The sequence below is a fragment of the Aspergillus thermomutatus genome (assembly GCF_002237265.1).
Source record: "Aspergillus thermomutatus strain HMR AF 39 chromosome Unknown NODE_110, whole genome shotgun sequence".
Lineage (NCBI taxonomy): Eukaryota > Fungi > Ascomycota > Eurotiomycetes > Eurotiales > Aspergillaceae > Aspergillus > Aspergillus thermomutatus.
Window position 1 is genome coordinate 24,431 of NW_020798159.1, and position 20,665 is coordinate 45,095.

General features: G+C 50.1%; 9 protein-coding genes across 9 annotated transcripts; 3 read left to right on the top strand and 6 right to left on the bottom strand.

Moving 5' to 3' along the window:
• Window positions 1-3,762: 3,762 nt before the first annotated feature.
• On the bottom strand, window positions 3,763-4,760 carry pre9 (proteasome core particle subunit alpha 3; the record flags this gene model as incomplete). The annotated part of the gene is made up of 4 exons (XM_026757506.1): window positions 3,763-3,902; window positions 4,010-4,428; window positions 4,493-4,677; window positions 4,737-4,760. The coding sequence occupies 4 exons, from the start codon at window positions 4,758-4,760 to the stop codon at window positions 3,763-3,765; spliced, it is 768 nt and encodes a 255-aa protein (XP_026613934.1).
• Window positions 4,761-5,133: 373 nt separating this feature from the next.
• On the top strand, window positions 5,134-6,913 carry CDV56_104026 (FF domain protein; the record flags this gene model as incomplete). The annotated part of the gene is made up of 2 exons (XM_026757645.1): window positions 5,134-5,203; window positions 5,256-6,913. 2 exons carry the CDS (start codon window positions 5,134-5,136, stop codon window positions 6,911-6,913), a joined length of 1,728 nt encoding a protein of 575 aa, XP_026613935.1.
• Window positions 6,914-7,309: 396 nt separating this feature from the next.
• CDV56_104244 (uncharacterized protein) lies at window positions 7,310-8,101 on the bottom strand (the record flags this gene model as incomplete). Its single annotated transcript, XM_026757863.1, has 1 exon — window positions 7,310-8,101. One exon carries the CDS (start codon window positions 8,099-8,101, stop codon window positions 7,310-7,312), a length of 792 nt encoding a protein of 263 aa, XP_026613936.1.
• Window positions 8,102-8,812: 711 nt separating this feature from the next.
• On the top strand, window positions 8,813-11,668 carry CDV56_104396 (putative PHD finger domain protein; the record flags this gene model as incomplete). The annotated part of the gene is made up of 3 exons (XM_026758015.1): window positions 8,813-8,828; window positions 8,940-9,619; window positions 9,683-11,668. The coding sequence occupies 3 exons, from the start codon at window positions 8,813-8,815 to the stop codon at window positions 11,666-11,668; spliced, it is 2,682 nt and encodes an 893-aa protein (XP_026613937.1).
• A 610-nt stretch (window positions 11,669-12,278) lies between these two features.
• On the bottom strand, window positions 12,279-13,241 carry CDV56_104696 (LUC7 domain-containing protein; the record flags this gene model as incomplete). Its single annotated transcript, XM_026758315.1, has 3 exons — window positions 12,279-12,740; window positions 12,799-13,130; window positions 13,199-13,241. The coding sequence occupies 3 exons, from the start codon at window positions 13,239-13,241 to the stop codon at window positions 12,279-12,281; spliced, it is 837 nt and encodes a 278-aa protein (XP_026613938.1).
• Window positions 13,242-13,708: 467 nt separating this feature from the next.
• gpi16 (GPI-anchor transamidase subunit GPI16) lies at window positions 13,709-15,625 on the top strand (the record flags this gene model as incomplete). Its single annotated transcript, XM_026758443.1, has 3 exons — window positions 13,709-14,070; window positions 14,128-14,522; window positions 14,580-15,625. 3 exons carry the CDS (start codon window positions 13,709-13,711, stop codon window positions 15,623-15,625), a joined length of 1,803 nt encoding a protein of 600 aa, XP_026613939.1.
• Window positions 15,626-15,879: 254 nt separating this feature from the next.
• On the bottom strand, window positions 15,880-16,318 carry CDV56_105005 (uncharacterized protein; the record flags this gene model as incomplete). Its single annotated transcript, XM_026758624.1, has 2 exons — window positions 15,880-16,095; window positions 16,157-16,318. 2 exons carry the CDS (start codon window positions 16,316-16,318, stop codon window positions 15,880-15,882), a joined length of 378 nt encoding a protein of 125 aa, XP_026613940.1.
• Window positions 16,319-16,980: 662 nt separating this feature from the next.
• Window positions 16,981-18,202, bottom strand: CDV56_105084 (uncharacterized protein; the record flags this gene model as incomplete). The annotated part of the gene is made up of 2 exons (XM_026758703.1): window positions 16,981-17,634; window positions 17,690-18,202. The coding sequence occupies 2 exons, from the start codon at window positions 18,200-18,202 to the stop codon at window positions 16,981-16,983; spliced, it is 1,167 nt and encodes a 388-aa protein (XP_026613941.1).
• A 795-nt stretch (window positions 18,203-18,997) lies between these two features.
• On the bottom strand, window positions 18,998-20,639 carry faeB-2 (putative feruloyl esterase; the record flags this gene model as incomplete). The annotated part of the gene is made up of 2 exons (XM_026758865.1): window positions 18,998-20,241; window positions 20,303-20,639. The coding sequence occupies 2 exons, from the start codon at window positions 20,637-20,639 to the stop codon at window positions 18,998-19,000; spliced, it is 1,581 nt and encodes a 526-aa protein (XP_026613942.1).
• Window positions 20,640-20,665: the final 26 nt, after the last annotated feature.

The window sequence follows — 20,665 nt, forward strand, 5'->3', positions numbered from 1 at the left end:
GGGTCGTAAGGACCGATGCTAGACTAGCTCAGCCTGATCCTTGCTGTTGAGATCATAACACGCTACAGCAGAAGGTGTGTAAAACATTCTTGAAAGGGTGGCAAATCGCATTATGGAGGTAGGCTTGGTCGATTCTTCCACAGTAGCACACTGGGCTTTCCCTGCTGTCATTGCGGCTACAAGCCAGCACCCGACGACCGCTGAGTTGTCAACCAACACCCCAACCTGAATCCATTGCTCGAGCCCTCAATTTAGGAATCATCAAATCAAGCTGTCCGATGATCCCGCACCAGAACAAAGAAGACAAAAACAGGCTGAAGGTGATTGCATTAGAGGGCGGCCTAGGATGTTCGGGTAAGTGGGGATCCTTAGGCGGTACCCTGGCTTGCCCGAATGAAGGCAGACGAAACGAGTTCCTCGCACAGTGATCCAGAGTTGCGAGTTGATGATCTCGACTTTGGAGCACTCACAGTAGTCTCAAGGTACATAAATCCATATCTCCTGGGCCAGACGAAGGACGCCACGTCAGAGAGACTCTGAGCTCTAGCGCAGATGCATGGGTATCGACAGTGTGTGCACCATACCGCAGTCAATTTCTGCCATGTTCGATGGATCAAGTAATGCCCTATCACCTGGGACGAGCAAGGCAAGCGGATGAAGCCACAGCCTGCACATGGGTGGGGGCAGATGCAGGATTACTCGTCTGCAGATGTAAGAGATCAGCTGAAAGAAACGCCTCCTTGCAAGAAACTGAAGTTTATCATACCACTTTCACCACATCAGCCTCAAGGACTAATGGCAATGGTGCAATGAATGCCAATCGATATCCTTTAGTGACGCGTCTTTTGCCACTAGGAAAGTGATAAACCTGGGCTGCAACAACGAAACGGGAGGACGCGGAATTCAGAAGACATCTGCAGACTCGAGGTATGATATCCCTGCAGCCGATGGATGGAAGAACGAATGTATGGATGGTATAGTTGAAGAATGACTGGCTACGGGCATTGAACGCCCTGTTCCGCAAGAGGAAAATGAGCAAAAGAAAGAAGCGAAAAAGTACCATAGGCAAGTTACTTCCCAAGCCACCAAGTTTGACTTTCGTCCCAAGTTCATAGTAAAGATTTTGAGAAGGGTTCAAATCGATTGGATGTCAGCGAGTTTTCCTGGCGAGATCTTGGGCTTGAATCGGATAGACCGGGCTCGTATACCGAGAAATGGAAGCCTGCATTCCGCTCATTAGAATGCGAGGTGCGTCCTGGACGTAGCCAAAGTTTGATCGCAAGACGGCATCATAGTTGGCACGAGACAGCCCATTCATGCAGGAGCTTTGATTCAAAAAGACGGGAAAGGACGTGCTTGGTTCGCAAGGACGGCTTGATATGGAATGTTTTACCTGGACGAAGCGGGGATAATCAATTGAGTAGCCAAGGCAGTAATGGTGATCCAATCTGGACGTGCGAGTGATGTTGAATGAGGCATTTTCGAAGTTTGGATTCAACTCCGAAGAAGAAAAGACACGGCCACGACAGCAAGATGCATGCATCATGAAGCAATCACTCATTGCCATTGCCCCGTCGAGGGTCCATTTGGGCCTTTTTTTGCAACCCCACTGCTTCGGCGAAGCCATCACAGCCAACCGCAAGGGTGATTCGCAGCGAGTGATGCGGATGTGATGATAGTTCGCCGGATTCGATAAGCCATTGTGTGCTGAGGGGGGTTCCTGGATTGACGATGGACTGGATGGGTACGCACAATAGGGAACTAGCTGAACTGTAACATGGTAGATCTCACAAAACATAAATAGGGCCCTTCAGTCCCTCGTCTATATGAGGTTTCAATCACTGTTAGTTTCAGACCTGGCAACATCAGGGAATCTCATAAGTGATAAAGCTTTCTTCTTGATATAAAGCGTTTCAGCTTCTTATATTGTTTTCGTTCCTCAATTGGCCATCTTGATTTGTGGCCTATCATATAGTGCATAGTGGTAGGGCCCTCGAATTGGACCAATCAAATATATCGAAAAAGCTGAAACAACGATCCTGGACGGTCAAGTGAGTTTGATCAGTACCCCAGAGCGGACTCTGCTGACGGATCTGATAGGCATGTGCTTCTACAACCAAAAGAGATTTGCATGCGGAGACTGGAGCTGGACCAGCTTTGCTCACCGCTGCAACTATGAGTACCGGACGGGCGAAACATGTGGCATGAGGCTCGTCAATATGACTGAGTATGAGACGACAAAGTGTCGACTCTGCGACAAGATCGAAACCAAGTACCGACGGCGAAGCGCCGAGATGGAACGTCTGAACAGGTGGAAACGTGAAGGAGGCACACTTGTGGCCTCTATGGACCGATCGCAAAAGCTCATAATGGAGCTGGAGAAAGAAATTTGCCAATTGCAGAGAGAGCGAGAAGATCGAAGAAAAGCACTCTCATGAAAGTGAGATCTCCGAGCTCAATGGTGTCTAGAAAGAGGCATTTCTTAGCCTTCTTGGTGGTTCTGTTTCTGTTTCAAGATTCCCTCTGTTGTAAAGCCTTTATTCTGTCGCTTATGCTCTGGTCCATCAACTGCTGTCTCAAGAGGTTGCCACTTTGACTGTGGTTTGACAGTATCATCGTTTCGAACCGATTCATAAGTCGGGGAGACCCATATGATGGTTGGAGGAAAAGCCTTGACGACTGTAGACTTAATGCATCTAAGTCATGGTCTTCCAATGATAATTTCCATTCCCTTGAGATGTTGCAGGAACGGGAAACCGTCGCCTGAAGAACCTCCAACTCATAAGCGCCTGCGTTCCCGATGAGCGGTTCACCAACTCCACCAGTGGGAAATATGATGGATTTTAATAATTTACTGCACCTGTATACCTTGATTCGCAGTGCTAAATGTACGTCTGTCCCAGATGTTCCAGACGTTCCAACTGAAGATGGCTTTGTTTCCAAAGCTCGATTCTGAATAGCTAGCTGCCATGGAATGACAATGAGAACAAAAACCCCGCCTCTTGAGGAATGTAGATAAACTCACGTGACTTACCTATATCTAGTTAGCTCTCTTTCCTTTCGAAGCGTTCTGGTTGTGGTCTGAAGGCAACAAAAGACTTCCGTTCATTAATCCAAGAAACAGACAGGCTATTCAAACCGCATGTCTTCCCATCTGTTGCTCCACTGATGACTTCGTCTAGTGCCGTGAGCTCTCAGGGTCGCTCAACCTCTTGCTTGGTTGACGGAGAGCCAATACAAGATATACTTTGCTCTGTGAAATGTTGTTGAGACGACATCAGTTTGAGCTCCTGCATCTTTTCCACGGCTTTGTCTTTGTTTGAAGAATTGACAGATAGGGGGCGCGCTGTCATATTTGAGGACTCTTTCAGCAGGTGCTATTCAAAGGATTAATTAAGCGCTGAGATCATACAAGTCCGACGAGACTACGTGGACCATTCTGTCAGGTCATCATCCTTAACCAGCTGCATCAGGTTGCGAGATTTCGTACGAGAGGAAGCGTTAGAGTTATAATATATGTTTATTGAACCCCAGGTCGTTCCATGCTTGCCACGTCACCACCGAATAATGTGAGTGCAATTTCAATGCAACCGTGGCCCAGAACAGCTGCTACGTGTACTCAGGGTATCTCACCAGCATTTGCAACATCCTCTGCAAAGCTTTCGACTACCAGGTTCAACTATATGTCATTTTTGGGAATTGGAAATCTCAGAACGTGATTTGTATGACGAAATTACCGAAAAGGGAGCATTGTCTCGTAGGTTATTTGACATCACCAGCCTCGGGCTCATCGTCGACCTTGGCCAAACCATGTTCCTTCAGTAAAGCATTGATCTCCTCCGCATTCCACAGATGGTGGTAGATCCTCCCTTCCTTGGTCTTTCCCACCGTTGCGAATTCGACTGGGTAGGTAAGCACTTCAGTCAGCCAACTATGCGGGAATATATCAAAAATATTGAAAGTGATACGACACGAACTGAATGCGATAAAATCATTGTGGGTCACTTACTCTTCTCACTGCTGAGCTTTGTCGAGTCCATTGTCTTGCTCAAAACCTTGACGGCCATGGCACACGCTTCCTTCAGGTCGCAGTCCTCCTTGTAATCTTGCTTGAGCAGACTTTGGGCGCTCGCGTTATTTGCTCCCACACTAGTGGCCTTCCAACCACCATAGTTCCCGCTGGGGTTGCTCTGGTACAGTTGGAATTCTCTCAGAGGATCGTAACCTGCGTAGATGAACGAGACACCGAACGGACGGAGACCACCGTGCTGGGTGTATCCTTGTTTCAGGTCACACAACCGACGAACGAGTTGCTCGCAGGGAATTTCTTCGCCGTAAGTGAGGAGGTAGCGTTGAGCGGCTTGTCGGGCATAGTTGATGAGAATATTGGCGTCTGCAGTCATACCGGCAACTGCGCAGATCATGTTACTAGTAATGAATCAGTACCGAAGTAACGAAGATGAGAAAGATTCTCTCCGTTGGGAATGCATACTCGTTCAGTGTGTAGAGCTTCTCAGCAGATGTGTCCTGCTCTAGCAGCTTGCTGGTCACCTTTTTCTCTGCAGCAAGGACGATTCCATCCTTGGCCAAGATTCCTAGAGCTGTACCAGCATGTGAAATAGCTTCGAGCGCATACTCCACCTGATAAAGTCGACCTTCGGGGGAGAAGATGGTTGTCTACATTGGGCATCGCCGGGTTAGCTGGAGCAAGTGACGGAATGACGGAATGGTTGTACCCTGGAATCGTATCTCCGTGACATTTTGCAGTATGTCTGGAGACTATGACAATGAGAGAAGATCAAAAGATAGATGAAAGTAGATCGGGCGGTAGAGTGCTGTGGGAAGGTATGAAGCTGTGTTGTACCTAAGCTATGTGAGCGAGCAAGGTGAGCTCCAAGTGACCAGGCAACTCGCCCTGGCGCGTCCTGCCAGTCCATCTGCCAAGCTCGGACCACTTCTAAATCTCCATGCTCATACGAAGAGAGCTCTCTCTACTGGCGCAACCCCATTTCAGATCTCTTATGAAATTTTATCATTGGCACAGTCCACATCTTACGAATGATGTCTTTCTGATAGTAGCAATTTACAATTTCCCACATAGCCTCATCACGTCACAGACAGTGAGTGGTTAGAATGCTCAGATCTACCTACACTCCACCTCCTCCATTACCGCCGGGGTGGACGGAACATAAAGCTCCTTCAGGTTGGTTTCTTTATTGCATTCTTCAGAGCTCAAGTTACTGACTACAAGATAGGACATCTCTATTACTACAACGCGGAGACGAAGCAATCTACGTACACGAGACCGCAACCGCTTCCTTCACAAGTGCAACCCGCCCCTCCCGCTCCAGCTCCGTTTGTTATTCCAGACACTCTTCCCCCTTTCTCTTCCACACCGTATGCGCCTGAAGGATATGGCTTCGGCGACCAGTTCCGTGGGCTTCCTCATCATGGTCATTCTAGGGGTGGATTTCGAGGTGGAAAAGGGTTCCGCGACCGCAACAATCGAGGGCCCGAGGATAGGCCGAAATCAAAACACGCCATTCCCGGGTGCGAGCCGTGGGTGCTGGTGAAGACGAGACTGGGGAGAAGATTTGTTCACAACCCTGAAACGAACGAAAGTCTCTGGAAATTTCCTCCCGAAGTAATGAAAGGAGTGGTGGAGTACGATCGTTTGGAAAGAGAAAATAGGGAACGGAAGGCTCGTGCCGAAGAAGCTGAGGAATCCGGAGAAAAGGGGAAAGAGAGATTAGACGAAGTCGGTCCTTCCGCGGAACCTGGTAGCGTACAGGATCCCGGTACAGCCGCAGATGCGATGGAAGACAGTGATGAGTACGAAGAAGTTGAAGTTACTGATAGCGAGGGAGAGGATGATCAACCCTCTAAACGTCCGAAGACCGAAGATGACAATGACCAACAGCAACCTTTAGAGTTCACAGAAGAAGATATCGAGTATCAACTCGCAGCAATGGGAGAAGAATACGGCCTGGATCCGGGAGAATATGGCGAACCTGGTCAGGAAGGCTGGGAGGAGGGCGCAGAAGGGTTGCCACTTACTGAGGAAGATGCTACAGCGCTTTTCCGTGACCTTCTCGATGATTATCACGTAAATCCCTACTCTACGTGGGAGAAGATCATTGAAGAAGGCCGCATCATAGACGACAGCCGCTATACTGTTTTGCCAAACATGAAGACACGCCGTGAGGTGTGGTCTAGTTGGAGTCGTGATCGTATACAGCAGCTGAAAGAACTGAAAGAGAAGCAGGAAAGGAAGGATCCTCGTATCCGGTATCTCGCTTTCCTCCAGGAGCACGCTACTCCCAAGCTCTATTGGCCTGAATTCAAACGCAGGTACAGGAAAGAGCCCGAGATGAAAGATTCCCAGCTATCGGACAAAGACCGTGAGAAATTCTATAGAGATTTGATCTCGCGATTGAAGCTACCTGAAAGCACCCGAAAGTCTGATTTCTCGGCCTTGCTGAAATCAGTACCATTACAAGATTTCAACCGATCATCGAACCTAGAAGCTCTTCCTTCAGCAATCATCACGGACCTGAGGTATATCTCATTGCCACCTAAAGTGCGCGACCCACTACTTGAGGCCTATATCTCTACTTTGCCACCGCCGCCAGAGCAAGAGCACATGAATGCAGAACAGCTTGAGGCATTAGACAAGAAGAGAATGGAGCGTGAGAAGCGCGAGAAGGCTCTAGCTGAACGCGAGAAACGAGTTCAGGAAGAGAAAAGAAAGCAACAAAGCGATCTTGTCCGCGGAAGGCACCTTCTGAAAGAAGGTGAGGCGGAGATCGAGGAAGCTATGAGAGTCAGCAAGGAGGGTATCAGGAGCTACCTGGAAGCTGAAAACCAGTACTCGGTAGAAGTACCACAGGAGAAAAGCTCTGAAGCTTCTTGACTTTGGAAGTACTTCGGAGATGTTCCACTCGCTGTATAAATATAATCAATTTCTATTTTTCATAAAGACCCAAGGCAGATAAATGCTTGTTCCCAATCTGGCCGATTTCTTCATTCTTTGACACACTTGTGGAAGAAGTGGCTGGAGCCTTAACAAGTAACAGCAATACCTCCTGTTAGAGTTGCCTGCACTATTGTCTGTAAAGCCAGTAAAAAGAACCCATCAAAGCCGCCTGTCGACAGAGATGGCACAGAAGAAAGTATCAAACGTCATTGTAGAGTATCCGTAGAGCTCATGACTCGATGTATGGGGGTATCAATGTAAATGTGAAGAGTTCAGTCCTCCCTTTATGAAATGGCGCCGTTCCCAAAACTACTGCTGATCTCAATTTCATCATTACCTAAATCTCCAGTTGTCCCAGTCATCGTCATCCACATCGTCATCGTCATCGTTTTCTTCTTCGTCGCTTTGTTTAGGCTCATCATTCTGCTGTGTTTTCCTGGATGAGGATCCTTCTGTTTGAGCTATCTCCGGATCTTCCTTGGCTCGTTTCTGTCTTAGTTCTTCCCTCTTATGCTTCAACCGCCTGATCCGTTCTTCAAGCTGCTCCATTTCATCGAATTCATCTTCCAAGAATCGAGCCGCGTCTTCTCGTTCCCCTTCGATCTCAGCTTCACGTGTTTGTGTTGACGTTTCCTTTTCTGCCTCTTGCTGGGCAGCAAGTTGCTCGGCGGAGATTGGCGCGGCTGATATCGTCGCTGCAGCAGCAACTGCAGCAGGTGCCTGAGGCACACGAGTTGGCGCCACCACCTCACGCTCAAAGGCTGCCCATTCGTCCTCATCGATGGCTTGAGATGTATTTGATTCGGGCAACGGCTCAGACTGTGCCTGGGTCTGCTCTTGGGCTGCTTCCGAGTCCGGCGGAAGTCCTGGGCCAGCAGTTTCTTGTTCTAGTTGTTCGACGTCCTCCACTTCCTCGATCGCTTGGGCGCTTGGTGATTGTACAGTATGTACTGTCGGTGATTGGAAATCTGCAATGTTTTCACCAGGTCTCATCTTCTTTCGTGTCAGGTCATCCGTGATATCGACCTTCCGCTTCTTGGTAACTCGATTGCCGGTACTTCCTGCCTGCGGTGCGCCCTTGCGAGCAGCAAGCTCATTTCGAAGTAACGAGCGAACATCTGCCATTCCAGTAAATGGACTAGTAGAGTGAAAAGAAAAGTGAGTACAATAAATCTCCTGAGAGTACTTCAGTAAGATCAACAAAGCTTTGTGAGAAAGCGTGGTTGTCGAGATGTGGGGATCTGGAGAAGCTTTCACGACACCGAGAAGTACTTTACGCGACGGAAAGCGACTGGCGTCTGCCAAGACCTCCCCCCACCGAGCCGCAGTCACGTGCCTGATTACTCACTACAAGTAGCACGACATCTCCTCTCCTTCATTCCTTCCCTCAACTCCCTCTCTCATCGCATTTTCATCCTTTGGCGTTTGCTCAACGCCGAATCTTATACGAACTACTGTCGCGACCAGCAATATTTCTGATTGAAATTATCAGATCCACTGTTTCCAAAGGGACGCCCCCTGCAGGACGATACTCACGCGACTCCTCACGCTAGAACTCTGCGCGACAGAAGCCTCCAAAAGGCCCACACCAGCTTGCTGATACACTGGGTTCGCACGCGTTCTTCGTTGAATAAAGCAGGGAGAGTCTTTGGAGGATCAAGTAATACCTGTGTGGGCCAGGCAACAGTGCCACTGTCCATCCTTTCCCCTGCGTATTACTTTAGCCCCTCGGATGCCGTAGAAAGCCAGCTGTTGGGAGGCCTGCACAACTTGTCTTTGGAATAACACCTACCCTGCCAAGGACTGTAGATATTCTGAAATCCTTTGCCATATCATATGCCCATGATGACTGGTAAGCCTATAGTACATCTTTTTGTGACCGGCGCGTCAACTCAACCGATGTTGTGGCGTCTGGATGCAACCCCCGAACCATGACTGAATAGCTCGCTAACTGTGAGATCAGAAGAACCACGTCGGTCTGGTCGCTCTACGAAAGGCCAACACAAGAACCTGGATATGATAACCGAGACACCTGCGAAGAAATCGAAACCGAAAGCTCAACCGAAGGAAAGACATGAGAAGCCTCCGAAACCCTCCGTCGAACCGACGCCTGCCGTCAGCGAAGAAGAAGAAATCATTCGATGTATATGCGGAGAATATGAAGAGGAGGAAGACATTGAACGAGATATGATCTGCTGTGACCAGTGCTCCGCCTGGCAACACAATGACTGCATGGGCCTCACATTTGCGAAAGGCGAGGAGCCCGACGAATACTTCTGTGAACTATGCCGACCCGAGAATCATAAAGTTCTCTTGGACAAGATTGCGCGTGGTGAGAAGCCTTGGGAGGAAGCAGCCGAGAAGAGACGCCAGCAGGCCGAAGAAAAAAAGGCAGCACGTCGCAGAAAAGGCAGGAAAGGTGGTAGAAAGGGCAGGCCAAGCGAGCCCAAACCGGATACAAGCACCCCAGCCCGCAATAAAGCGGCTTCTGCAACGCCCGCTCCCACTCCTTCTGTTCCACTGGCCGCTCCGCCCCTTGTGACCCCCGTCCCCGAGAAGAACGGTGAGGCTCCTGATGCCCGCCCAGCGAGCACTCAGAAGAGGAAATTTGAGGTGCATCAAGAGGCTGCGACCTCCGAGACTGTAAGACTTGACTGTTTCTGCTTTTTACTGACGGAAATAGTGACGGTTGCTAATATCTATCAGCAGGGACCAAAACCCAAGCAATTGAAGATGGCTTCACCAGCTGATTCAGTGACTCCTCCCAATGACAAGCCTGCTCCTTTGAAAGAAGATTCGAATGCTCCTCCTTCGCGCCAAAGCTCCGTTTCTGAAAAGACCGCGGCGCAGGAATCGGGGACTTTGGACGAGATCTCAAACCCAGCAAGGAGAAGTGCTGCCAGTGCTCTAGTCAAGTTATTTGTAGATCAAATTTCTGATGCACAGAAGCAAGGGTCTTTCAAATTATCCGAGGGAAGATCGGCGAAAGAGATAGCGCAGCAGCTCGGTCTTTCAATCGAGAAGGCTATGTATCAGAATATTTGCGGAGGATCCGGAGAACCCACTGAACCATATAAATTACAACTGCGGACGATCTTGTTCAACGTAAAGAAGAATCCTTCTCTACGGGATCGCCTGCTCGTAGGTAGTTTGCTTCCAGATGCGCTCTCTAAGATGAGCAGTCAGGATATGGCAAGTGAGGAGCTCCAGCAGAAAGATGCCGAAATCAAGCGCGAGGCCGAGAGGCAGCACATCATCGTGGAGGAGCAAGGTCCACGAATAAGGCGAACTCATAAAGGCGAAGAGTTCATTGAAGATGAGAATCAAACCATCGCCAGCGAGCCAGTATTTTCAGCAGCACCGACCCGCCGAAGCGTGGCTGAAGTCGATGCAAGCCCTTCAGATCAAAGTCCAGCGAGTCCCCAGGCTCATCAGCAGCCGGATGACGGTGCACCAAGAGCTGCCAAACCGCTACCTATCGACACCAAAGTGACGGACACCAAGGCTCGAGATGGGCCTACCGTGCATTCTCCTGGCACCGCTGATCATGACCAAGTCTTTCCAGAGGTCTCAACTCACATACGTGAGATGTTGCCGACTGGCAAGGCCCAGGCTGATGCAGAGATCGACCAGTTGTTGAAAGACGTTGAACCCGAGTCGCCTCCCTATTCCCCGAAAGACTTTAACGACGAGGGGATCATCTGGCGTGGGAAGGTTGTCATGAACCCGGTGGCTGATTTCTTATCTTCAGCGAAGCATGTTGGAGGAGCTGAACTAAGTGACAGGATACCGTGGAGTCAGCTTGCACCGTCGACCTTGGTGGTCGATGGGCGAATTGACATTCAGCTGGCGAGCAATTATCTCTGTGGTCTGCGTTTCAGTTCCTCAACGGACGTTTCAGTCATCGCCATCAGTCGCCCAGATTCTCCCAAAGATCAAAAAGGGTTCGACAAGCTCTTCAACTATTTTCAAGACCGGAAGCGATACGGAGTTGTCGGAAAGCATCCGTTGCCGGCCGTCAAAGATACCTACATAATTCCCATCGAGGCTGGATCGACCAAGAAGCCCGAATTTATCGAGCTCTTAGAAAACAATACACTTGAAGACCCTACACCAGAGCGAGTATTATTGGTGGTCTTCGCGGTCAAAACGGGCGATTCGAATCCTCCTTCAGTACAGCCATCATCACACCATCCAAGTCAGGAGCCTGCGTCTTTTGCAAGCCCTGTCACCGTCGCAGCGACACCTCAGCAACACCAGTTTCTGACACCTGGACCGAGGCATATGTCGCAGATGTCTCCCACTCCGCCATCCGCCATCTCAGGCACAACTCCAGCCCATAATTCCTATGCTCCCCAGCCTCAAAAACCCCAGCAAACACAGCAGGCGCAGTTGCAGCAAGCGCCAACTCAATCGGCCTCTCAGTCCCATGAGTATCAACCTCCAGAGCCACAAAATCAGATGCCTGTCACCGGTTTGGCAGCCGCAGTGCAGGTGCTGGGTGCCCAGGCAAATGCTCCTGCAATTCAGCAACTCCTCCAGCAGGCTCCGAATGCTGATGTTTCCCAGCTGGGTGTTGTCCATGACATTATCTTACGACAGCCAGAGGCGGCTTCAAATTACGAGATGTTAATGCAGGCGCTATATCAAGCTACCACGAATGGACATGGTCCACAGCAAAATGCCGGCTAGATTCAGGCCATTATATAGAAATGTTGGTCTTTCTCTCTAATGTCTTTGTGTGAATATGCTCCTCTTTTTGGCGGGTTGAGGGTAAAAGTTACTGGATGGTAGGGAATATCCTAAGGTTGCATTCGGATTTGCCTTTGTTCTCTTGTTGATGGATTATGCAAATTGATATCCTCGATCTCTTTTGTCTTACATTGAGTTTATTGCAGTTATGTGTTTCAGCTCAAGTCTTAACGTTCATCAATCTTCTTTCGGTGTATTTATGTCACTTTTCTTCCAGTAGTCATGGGACTTGGGATCTCGGGACGCCGTTGATAAAGAGCTGAGGTCAAGCAGTATTTAAGTCAATACAAACAAGTCACAACGTTCACCTTGACATTTAATTTATCTTCCGCAAACCATATCGCTGCTATGCGGGCCAGATTAATATAAAGATAGAATGATGGCTATGCTATGCTGTGTTCATTATTTGTTGACATGAAAGCAAGCCTATCACGTCCACATATTGCGATTCATCAAATCCTAGGTATGAAGAAAAGAAAATCAACGCCTGCGCTATGCAAATTCCGGTCGGAATACCCGGAAAGAAACCACGATCAGTAGGCATCTCAAATCACCACCGTCCGCCTCGTTTCCTGTATCCGCCACCACCGCCATAACGTGGACCTCGTCCACCACCTGAGCGGCCACCCCAACCGCCTTCGTCATCATCATGGTGACGGACAGGAGGGGGGCGCCCCTTGAGCTCTTCGCTGAGCTTTTTGTACGTCTTGCGCATGTCTGAATAACCCATATGCATTTTGCCGAAGAAGTGGTCGGCCAACCGGCGATCGTTATCAAGACGGCTCAGATAGGCACCGCAGACGTCGCAGACTTGCAGCTTCTGATGACCGGATGGACCGGAGGTATCTTGAAGATTCTTGAGTTCACGCTCGCAGGTCTCCTTTTGGTGTTTCGCGGTGCGAATCTTGTGTAGTTCGTTGAGCGCTTGGGCCACGGCACCAGTTTCACCGAGAACGGAAACTTCAAGAAGACCGGTATTTATGGTCTTTGTGAGATCGGAAATTTGTTTCAGCTGTCTGAGAGTCAATGAATGTTCTCCTGATAGCTCGGTGGAAGTGCTTCGCCCTTACCAAGTTGTTTGTCTGTCTGATCTCGTCCGGAGTCTTTTCTAACCGTCGCTGGGCGGAGTCGATCCTGCGATCACAATCGTCGATATACTTCTGCATGTCGCGCATGTAGTCGAACTCAAAGCCCCATTTCGCCTTCTCGGCCGCCGAGGCGGTCTCGTACTCCGTCTTCAGTCCCTCGCTATGTACCTTGGGACAAGGGCCCAGATCTTGCTTGGTGTTGGTGAAAAGATCATGCGGGCAAGTTCCGACCAGGTACGAGCGACAGACCTTAGGGTCTGTAATCTGAAGCTGCGCATTGCGAGAGCCGGCGCCGGTACCTATGAGCTGGTCCGCTGTGAGAAGATTTCCATCAGCTTGTTTCAGAGATAATTTGAAGTTTGTAAATAGTCCAGTGATTTACCTCCCATAAGCTGCTCGAGCAGCTTTCTTTGTTCGGCTGCCATGGTGATTGAAAGCTAGCGACAGCTTATTGAGCGCGAAAAAGAGGAATTTCTTCTGGACTGGCGATGGTCTCGATATCTGAGGCGTGGCGCTAAGCGCGGCTGCGCTTATGTGAGCCTCAGCTACATCTAGAACTAGGTGAAGGATTCCTAGATGAACAAGAATTAAATAATGACAGTCTACCTCTCTAATAATTAGGAAACTAGTATTTAATGTTCATGTTATTATTTGTATAATTATCCTTAGAAAGTAATAGTATGCAACATATCTTAGTCTTGTGCAGTTGTGCTCACCTTGTCATATAGATCCAGAGACTAAGCTCAATTGGTTCAAAGGGCCAGCTCTCATGAACATCATGAACATCCTCAATGTACCACAGTCCCACTCAATGATATCCCTGGGAAGTTAGGAAAGCTAAAGATCATACCGCAATAGAATCTGGAGGCTTTTAGATGGCAAGAATGACGTGATGGTTGTCCTCTGCTTTCTTCCCCTACTTGCTCTCCTCATCGCGTTGGCGACCTTCACCTCCGCCGCATCGGACTACCACGAAGCTCTCGTCCTCCAGCCGCTTCCTCAATCTTCCCTGCTAGCGTCGTTCAACTTCAGAGGCAATACTTCGCAAGAGTCCTTTGACCAACGGCATTTTCGCTACTTCCCCCGTGCTCTAGGCCAAATCCTACAACACACCCACACCAAGGAGCTACATATTCGGTTCACAACAGGAAGATGGGATGCTGAAAGCTGGGGTACACGTCCCTGGAACGGGACGAAGGAGGGCAATACAGGTGTAGAGCTATGGGCATGGATCGATGCGCCGGACAGCGAAAGGTGGGTCTAGGAGCTGGAAACCAGATGCGGAGGTATACTGAGCTGACTTTCGTTCAGCGCATTTGCACGATGGAGATCCTTGACACAGTCTCTGTCCGGTCTGTTCTGCGCATCGTTAAATTTCATTGATTCTACTCGAACGACTCGACCGGTTGTATCATTTGAGCCTATCGGGGATCATTCCGCCTCTAATGACCTGCATCTGCTGCATGGAACGCTTCCTGGAGAAGTTGTCTGCACGGAGAACCTGACACCCTTTCTGAAATTACTCCCTTGCAAGGGCAAGGCTGGCATCTCTAGTCTTCTAGATGGGCACAAGTTATTTGATGCATCTTGGCAGAGCATGTCTGTTGATGTGCGTCCCGTCTGCCCTGAAGGCGAAGAGTGTCTCATGCAAATCGAGCAAACAGTAGACATTGTGCTAGACATTGAGCGCTCCAAACGGCCTCGAGGTGAGTTGTCAAACTGCTTTTCTCTTTTCGACATACAGTAGTTTCTGACCCTCCTAGACAACCCAATTCCACGTCCGGTTCCTAATGATCAGCTGAACTGTGACAATTCGAAGCCTTATCATTCGGACGATACCTGTTATCCTCTGGAAAGAGGCTCGGGCAAAGGCTGGAGCCTGAGCGAGATCTTTGGTCGTACTTTAAGTGGCGTCTGTTCTCTTGACGAAAGCCAAGGCTCTGGTGAAGAAGCGATCTGTTTGCGGCTGCCGCATGAGCAAGGGGTATATACCACATCTGGAGTGGAAGAGACAAAAAAGCCCGACGGATACACCCGTTGTTTCACCTTGCAACCATCCGGCATATTTGACTTGGTGATTCCCGAGCAACCTCACACGAGCTTGGCTCCTCTGGATGAACCGGTTTTGAGTGCGGAGCGCACGATTGTTGGCCATGGCCAGGAACGAGGCGGCATGCGTATTATTTTTGACAACCCATCAGACGCAAATCCGGTCGACTTCATTTACTTTGAGACTCTTCCCTGGTTCTTGCGGCCCTATGTCCACACTTTACACGCGACGATCACAGGCCGCGACGGAACCTCTCGATCGGTTCCCGTCTCCCACATTGTGAAAGAGACGTTTTACAGGCCAGCCATCGACAGAGAAAGAGGCACACAATTGGAACTCGCACTCTCTGTGCCTGCTGCTTCCATCGTCACTCTCACCTATGACTTTGAGAAGGCGATTCTGCGCTATACTGAATATCCGCCTGACGCCAACCGCGGTTTCAACGTCGCTCCTGCGGTGATCAAACTCTCTGGCGCGAACGGCAAAATCAGTGCTCACGATAATCCGATCTACATGCGCACAACCAGCCTCCTCCTCCCGCTACCGACTCCCGACTTCAGCATGCCGTACAACGTGATCATCTTGACCAGTACCGTGATTGCGCTTGCGTTCGGAAGCATCTTCAATCTCCTGGTTCGCCGCTTTGTCGCTGCTGATCAGGCTGCTGCGCTTACCGCGCAAACCTTGAAAGGCAGACTGCTAGGGAAGATTGTAGCTCTACGCGATCGTATCGGCGGAAAGAGGTCGAAGGTAGAATAGTGTACAATATAGCATACTCAGTTTTTTTGGCATTCTCATTAATCCTTTAACATTCATGGAAATAACGTTTATTCATGGCAAATAAGTGTACCAAAACAATTCTTAGAAGCACATACTACATGCGTAGAACTCCTTCAACTCCCAACTCAGAATCCAGCATACTACTATCTACCTTGGTGATGCAACCTAAAGCTCAAACGTCAGCACCAACACACCTTTTGTCAGAGACATTCCCAATGAACTCCTGGTAAAACTCACATATCATACACCCCCTTCGTCTTCGACCACCCAGGCAGCGTCTGAGGACATCCAGGCGTATGCTCCATGAAACTATGATCCTCATTCTCGCACGAAGTAGTATTAGCCATCCCCGACGTCCCGCGAGCCCGACTGTCAAAGTTCGCGCTCGCAGCACCCTTCTGCGACTTCAGACCCAGGAACTCGCCCATTGATGAGTTGGGGGTCTCAGCCTGCATCGTAAACCATCAGCTCAATGGTCCGCGCTCGTGAGCTACACATCGAACAACTTACGGCCATATGTCCCGGTCCCTCTGAGCCCCCCTTGAAGAACCCCTTGTCGCCCCATCCGGAACCACCGCCAGCGTTGTTGGCGGGTGTGGGTTTGGCGCTGGCACCACCCTGGGTAGAGGATCTTTCGTGGTTGCCAGCGTTGTCAGATGTTCTGTCGGACATTGTGATGGTTATGGTGATTTTGGTTCTTTGCTTGTGTCTTTATGCTTGAATCAGTACGGTGTATTGCTGGTACAAATATGTAATGATTTGTATTGTTTTGATGGTTTCGTTGTATAGTTGATGGCGAACGTACCTGGAATTCCGAGTGTTTCAAAAACGTTGAATATTGCAAGATAATGCCTTGACTACAACGTCTTTATATAAAAAGTCCATGTTATGCCTCATCGACCATCTGAATGTCGATCGGATCCCTGTTCTAGTCGCATAGTAACTATGATTTCATAATGAGCGCATCCCGCCTTGGTCATTGGCTGGTACTCGCCACCCTCGCTGAATCATCACGTACAACTGAGAGGTACATTGACTTGGAAGAGCCAGTAGTAGATAGTGAGACCTTGGACTAGGAGAAAATAGGTGTCGGACAATGTGCATGGACACCATGGGCTGCCGATTTTGTAACATATAGAGCGTATGTACATACAAGTTTCATTCCGGTTCCGTGGTATAGGTCAATCGTTAATGAAGTCGAAAGAAAAGAGACATCAGAAAACCTCTCCGGAGGTCTATCCATCATAGAGACATGAGAAACAGTTAGAATAGGAAACGTACATGCGTAGACAGAACATCAGGGCGGGCATTAGCTATCGGTCAGCAAGAGTAGATTAATCTCGCTGCGACTCGACTTGCTCCGCCCACGTGGCACCAGACACTGGAGACAGTGAGGTCTCTAGCTTGTCTGCAAGAGCGGAGACCGTCTTGTCTGTTGATTTATCACCGCCGGCGGGAAGGGCAGGAAACTCTTGTTCATTGTTCAGAACCGGAACGGCTGGCGTGGCTGCTGAAGCAGCTCCATCTGACGCTCCGTCAAAAGGCGCAACGCGAGAAGCTCCTCGTCCGCGCCCACCCTTTCCACCACGTCCTCGACCACGGTGATTATGGTGATGGCGTCCCTCTAGACTCTCCTCCTCCGTACGGGCGTCATCGAAATCTCGTCGAGCGTAACCAGAGACTCCTCCGTGCATGCCTCGCCTGAATTGACCTCTACCACCACGGGGATTGTAGTCTTCTTCGCGCTTGGTAGCATCCCACTCCCTTCCGCCCAAAGCTTCGAGTTTTCTCAAGCGATTGCGCTCGCGTTCGGAATCCATCGCGCGGCGATTCTGGCGTTCCTGTCGGCGCTTCTCCTCTGCAACCTTCTCGCGTTCAAGAAATGACGCCTGATCGGCCTCAGCGCGGGCATATGCAGCAGCTTTTTTAGCGGCGTTCTCCTTGGCGGCAGCGATGCGTCGGGCAAGCTCTTCCTCCGTGAGCTTGGGCTGGTGATCTAATTAGTACATGTTCCTCTTCAAACCACATAGGCTCGTCCCTTACCTTCTTCACTCCACCAGTTGCGCTCCTATCACCACGAACAGCTGGAACTCGTTGAGCTTCAGTTCCATTCGCCGCACCGGCTGGCTTAGCGTCCGACTTAGCGTCCGACTTGGTTTCGTCCTCTTTTGTGGACTGCTCTGATCCTTCCACCGGCGTATCGCGGGCTGCATCCTCCACTCTGTTGTCCTCGCGTTCGGTAGCATTGTCAGTCGACTTGCCCCTCGGTCCTCCCTCTGCACGTCCGCGACCTGAGTGATGTGACCCGCGTCCACCACGCCCCCTTCCTCTGCCTCTCCCTCCTCGTCTGTCCCCTCCACGCGAGCGCGGCGGGGTATCTATCCGTGGTGGTTCCTGGCTCTCGATGGCTGCAACATTCTCCCCCGGTGTCTGGACCTCAGCTTGTACTTGTTCGTCCGCGGAGACTGGGACAATTTCGTCGTCGAACAGATCATCCCCGCCTCGAGTTTGCGCGAACTCGTCTATGACAGGCGCGTCGGCGATAGGATCGGCCATTTTTCTGAATTTCGCGGGCAAAACGTCCGTATCTTGCGATTTCTCGATGTAAAGCTGATGCGATCACGCACTTCTTCGCAATGGATCAAATCGATCAGGACGCTTGTGCAATTGCGGGGTTGGGGTAGCTTTTGCGAAATCAAGGATCAGCGCTAACTAGCGGACAGTAAGCTTATGACCGCGTTTTCGATGCGTTGGGAACTGTGGTTGCTAGAAAATCTGTCGATCAGCAAGAGGCGTACATGCGACAAGGGTAATATCAGTTCCACGCCAGAAGTTCTTCATCATCGAGTGCTTTCTGGTAACTAACTCTCTTGCCTGCCACTACCTCAATCAGGCTAAGCTGCCAAGGCGGTCTGTATGTGGAGCTGTGTCTTTGCGGAGATCAAGGGAGCTGTTTCCAATTGTGTGGTTCACATGTTCAGGAGAAAGAGTATCACCTACTATATTCTAGTTTGTATGCCTATTCCTATTTTTGGGCCAGACGCACAGATTATCGCAGAGTGCACGATGGAGGACGTATGTAAGTGAAAATGGCATTGCTCCATCTGTCGATCGAGTCCTAAGATGTGGATGCATTTCTGCCCCCCACTACCGCCTCCTTCTGCCCCTTCAATGACATTATGGATTGTGCCCTGTGCTCTGAAACAATCTACATTGCAATCTGGAAATGGGTTATGATAAAAGAACTCCCTCAGTCCGAGACTTTTATTATGGTATAAGGTCTTATTGTCTGCTCTGCTGCCGAGCTTAAATATCTACGCTCAATGTATATCTCAAATTCATCACCGCCAACTAAACACATTCCCATGCGTTCTCGTCGGAATAGTTTCCTGGTCCCTTGTACACATTTCTGCGAGGATATCTGCAGTGCTTGCGGGTATATTCGACAGACGAACCAACCCCGTTCGAGAACTTGGCACCACGGATGAACTCCGGAGCAATCCCCTTCTCCACCCACTGAACCATTGCCATAAGGACGTTGTTCTCTGGCTCAGCACCGTTGTATGTCTTCAGCCCGTTGCCAATGCCATAGGCACCGTCTCCTCCACTGCAGTGTGCCATTCCACTAACAGGGAAGAAGCGGTAGAAGTCGTCCAGTTCTTCGGGGGCCAGGCCCATTGTCTCTGCCACGCGCGCATAGTACAGCTTCGAGTTATCCGAGCTGATCAGCTGGTCCTGCATACCATGGTAGGTCAGGACCTTTCCACCCGCCTTTTGGAAGGAGGAGATATCCGCGTCCCAGGTCTGGATGTTGTAGGGGTTCTGCGCCAGAGCAGCCGCGGCATCCTGAACCGTCCACTTGGTGGCGTCCCAATTGGGGTTGTTGTAGACAACATAGCGGTACCAGTCGGTGCTGTAGCTGAAGGGTTGACCGTTGTACATGATCGACGAAGCGAACACTTCGGAGCCGGGTTGCATGCGAGGGTAGAGCAGGGTTCCGTTCACGCCATAGAATGGGGAGAGAACGTTGCGGACAGTGTTCGCCTGAGCGCCTGTGATACAATTGGTCGTGCTAGAGGCACCTGGCTTGCAGATGATTGTCTCGAGAATTGGATGGCAGAGATCGGTATCTTCAATGATGCCATCCTTTGCCCCGTCGATTCCATCGCACTGCCGCACGATCTCATCATGAACGACGTTCCACGAAGCAGGCGAGAGGTATGTGTCTGATGTATTCGATCCGGTGATCGAGTAGAAGTGGATACTCCACGAGATCAAATTGACGAAGTTGAAGGCTGGAGCACCGGCCACAACACCGTCGAAGTCATTGGGGTACTTCTGGATCGACTTGAAGCCTTGTCTACCACCGGTCGAGCATCCCAGGTAGTAGGACTTGTCAAAGCCTTCGTGATAAAACATCTTGGTGAGCTGTTTACCAACCACAACACCGGTGTGAATTGACCGATACGCGAAGTCTTCGATGACTTCAGGATGCTGGTAGAATGGCTTGCCAGATGTTCCGTTGTGGCCATTGTTGGCGCCGACGGTTGCGAAGCCTAATCCGGCAGTATAGGCAAGATCGTAGTACTGGATGCCTATGGTAATATCAGCCACAACGGCGCTCTATCTCCACAAAAGATTTAGAGGAAGCCATACAGCCAGAAAGACCTCCATTGCCAGTGCTCAGAAAGCGACCAGTGTAATTCCGCGGGAACCATGCTTCCAGGGTGATCTGGCTGCTGTTCGATGTATCAACAGCCATAGCAACCCGGCACATATCCGCTGACACAGCCTGAGAGGATGCACCGCAGCTGACCGGGTTGTCAGGCAGGGTGAGGTTTGTCCCCCCAGGGACATATTCAACGAAGTTCACGTGGACATTGGGGAGCTTGATCCTGTGTTCAAAACTAGCACATTTGGCCTGGAAAGCATCCTGCTTTGCCAGAACTGCAGAGCCCAATGTGAGAAGGGGCAGTAGAGAGAGCTTGGTCATGTTGACTGAGTCGGCTCACCAGAGGT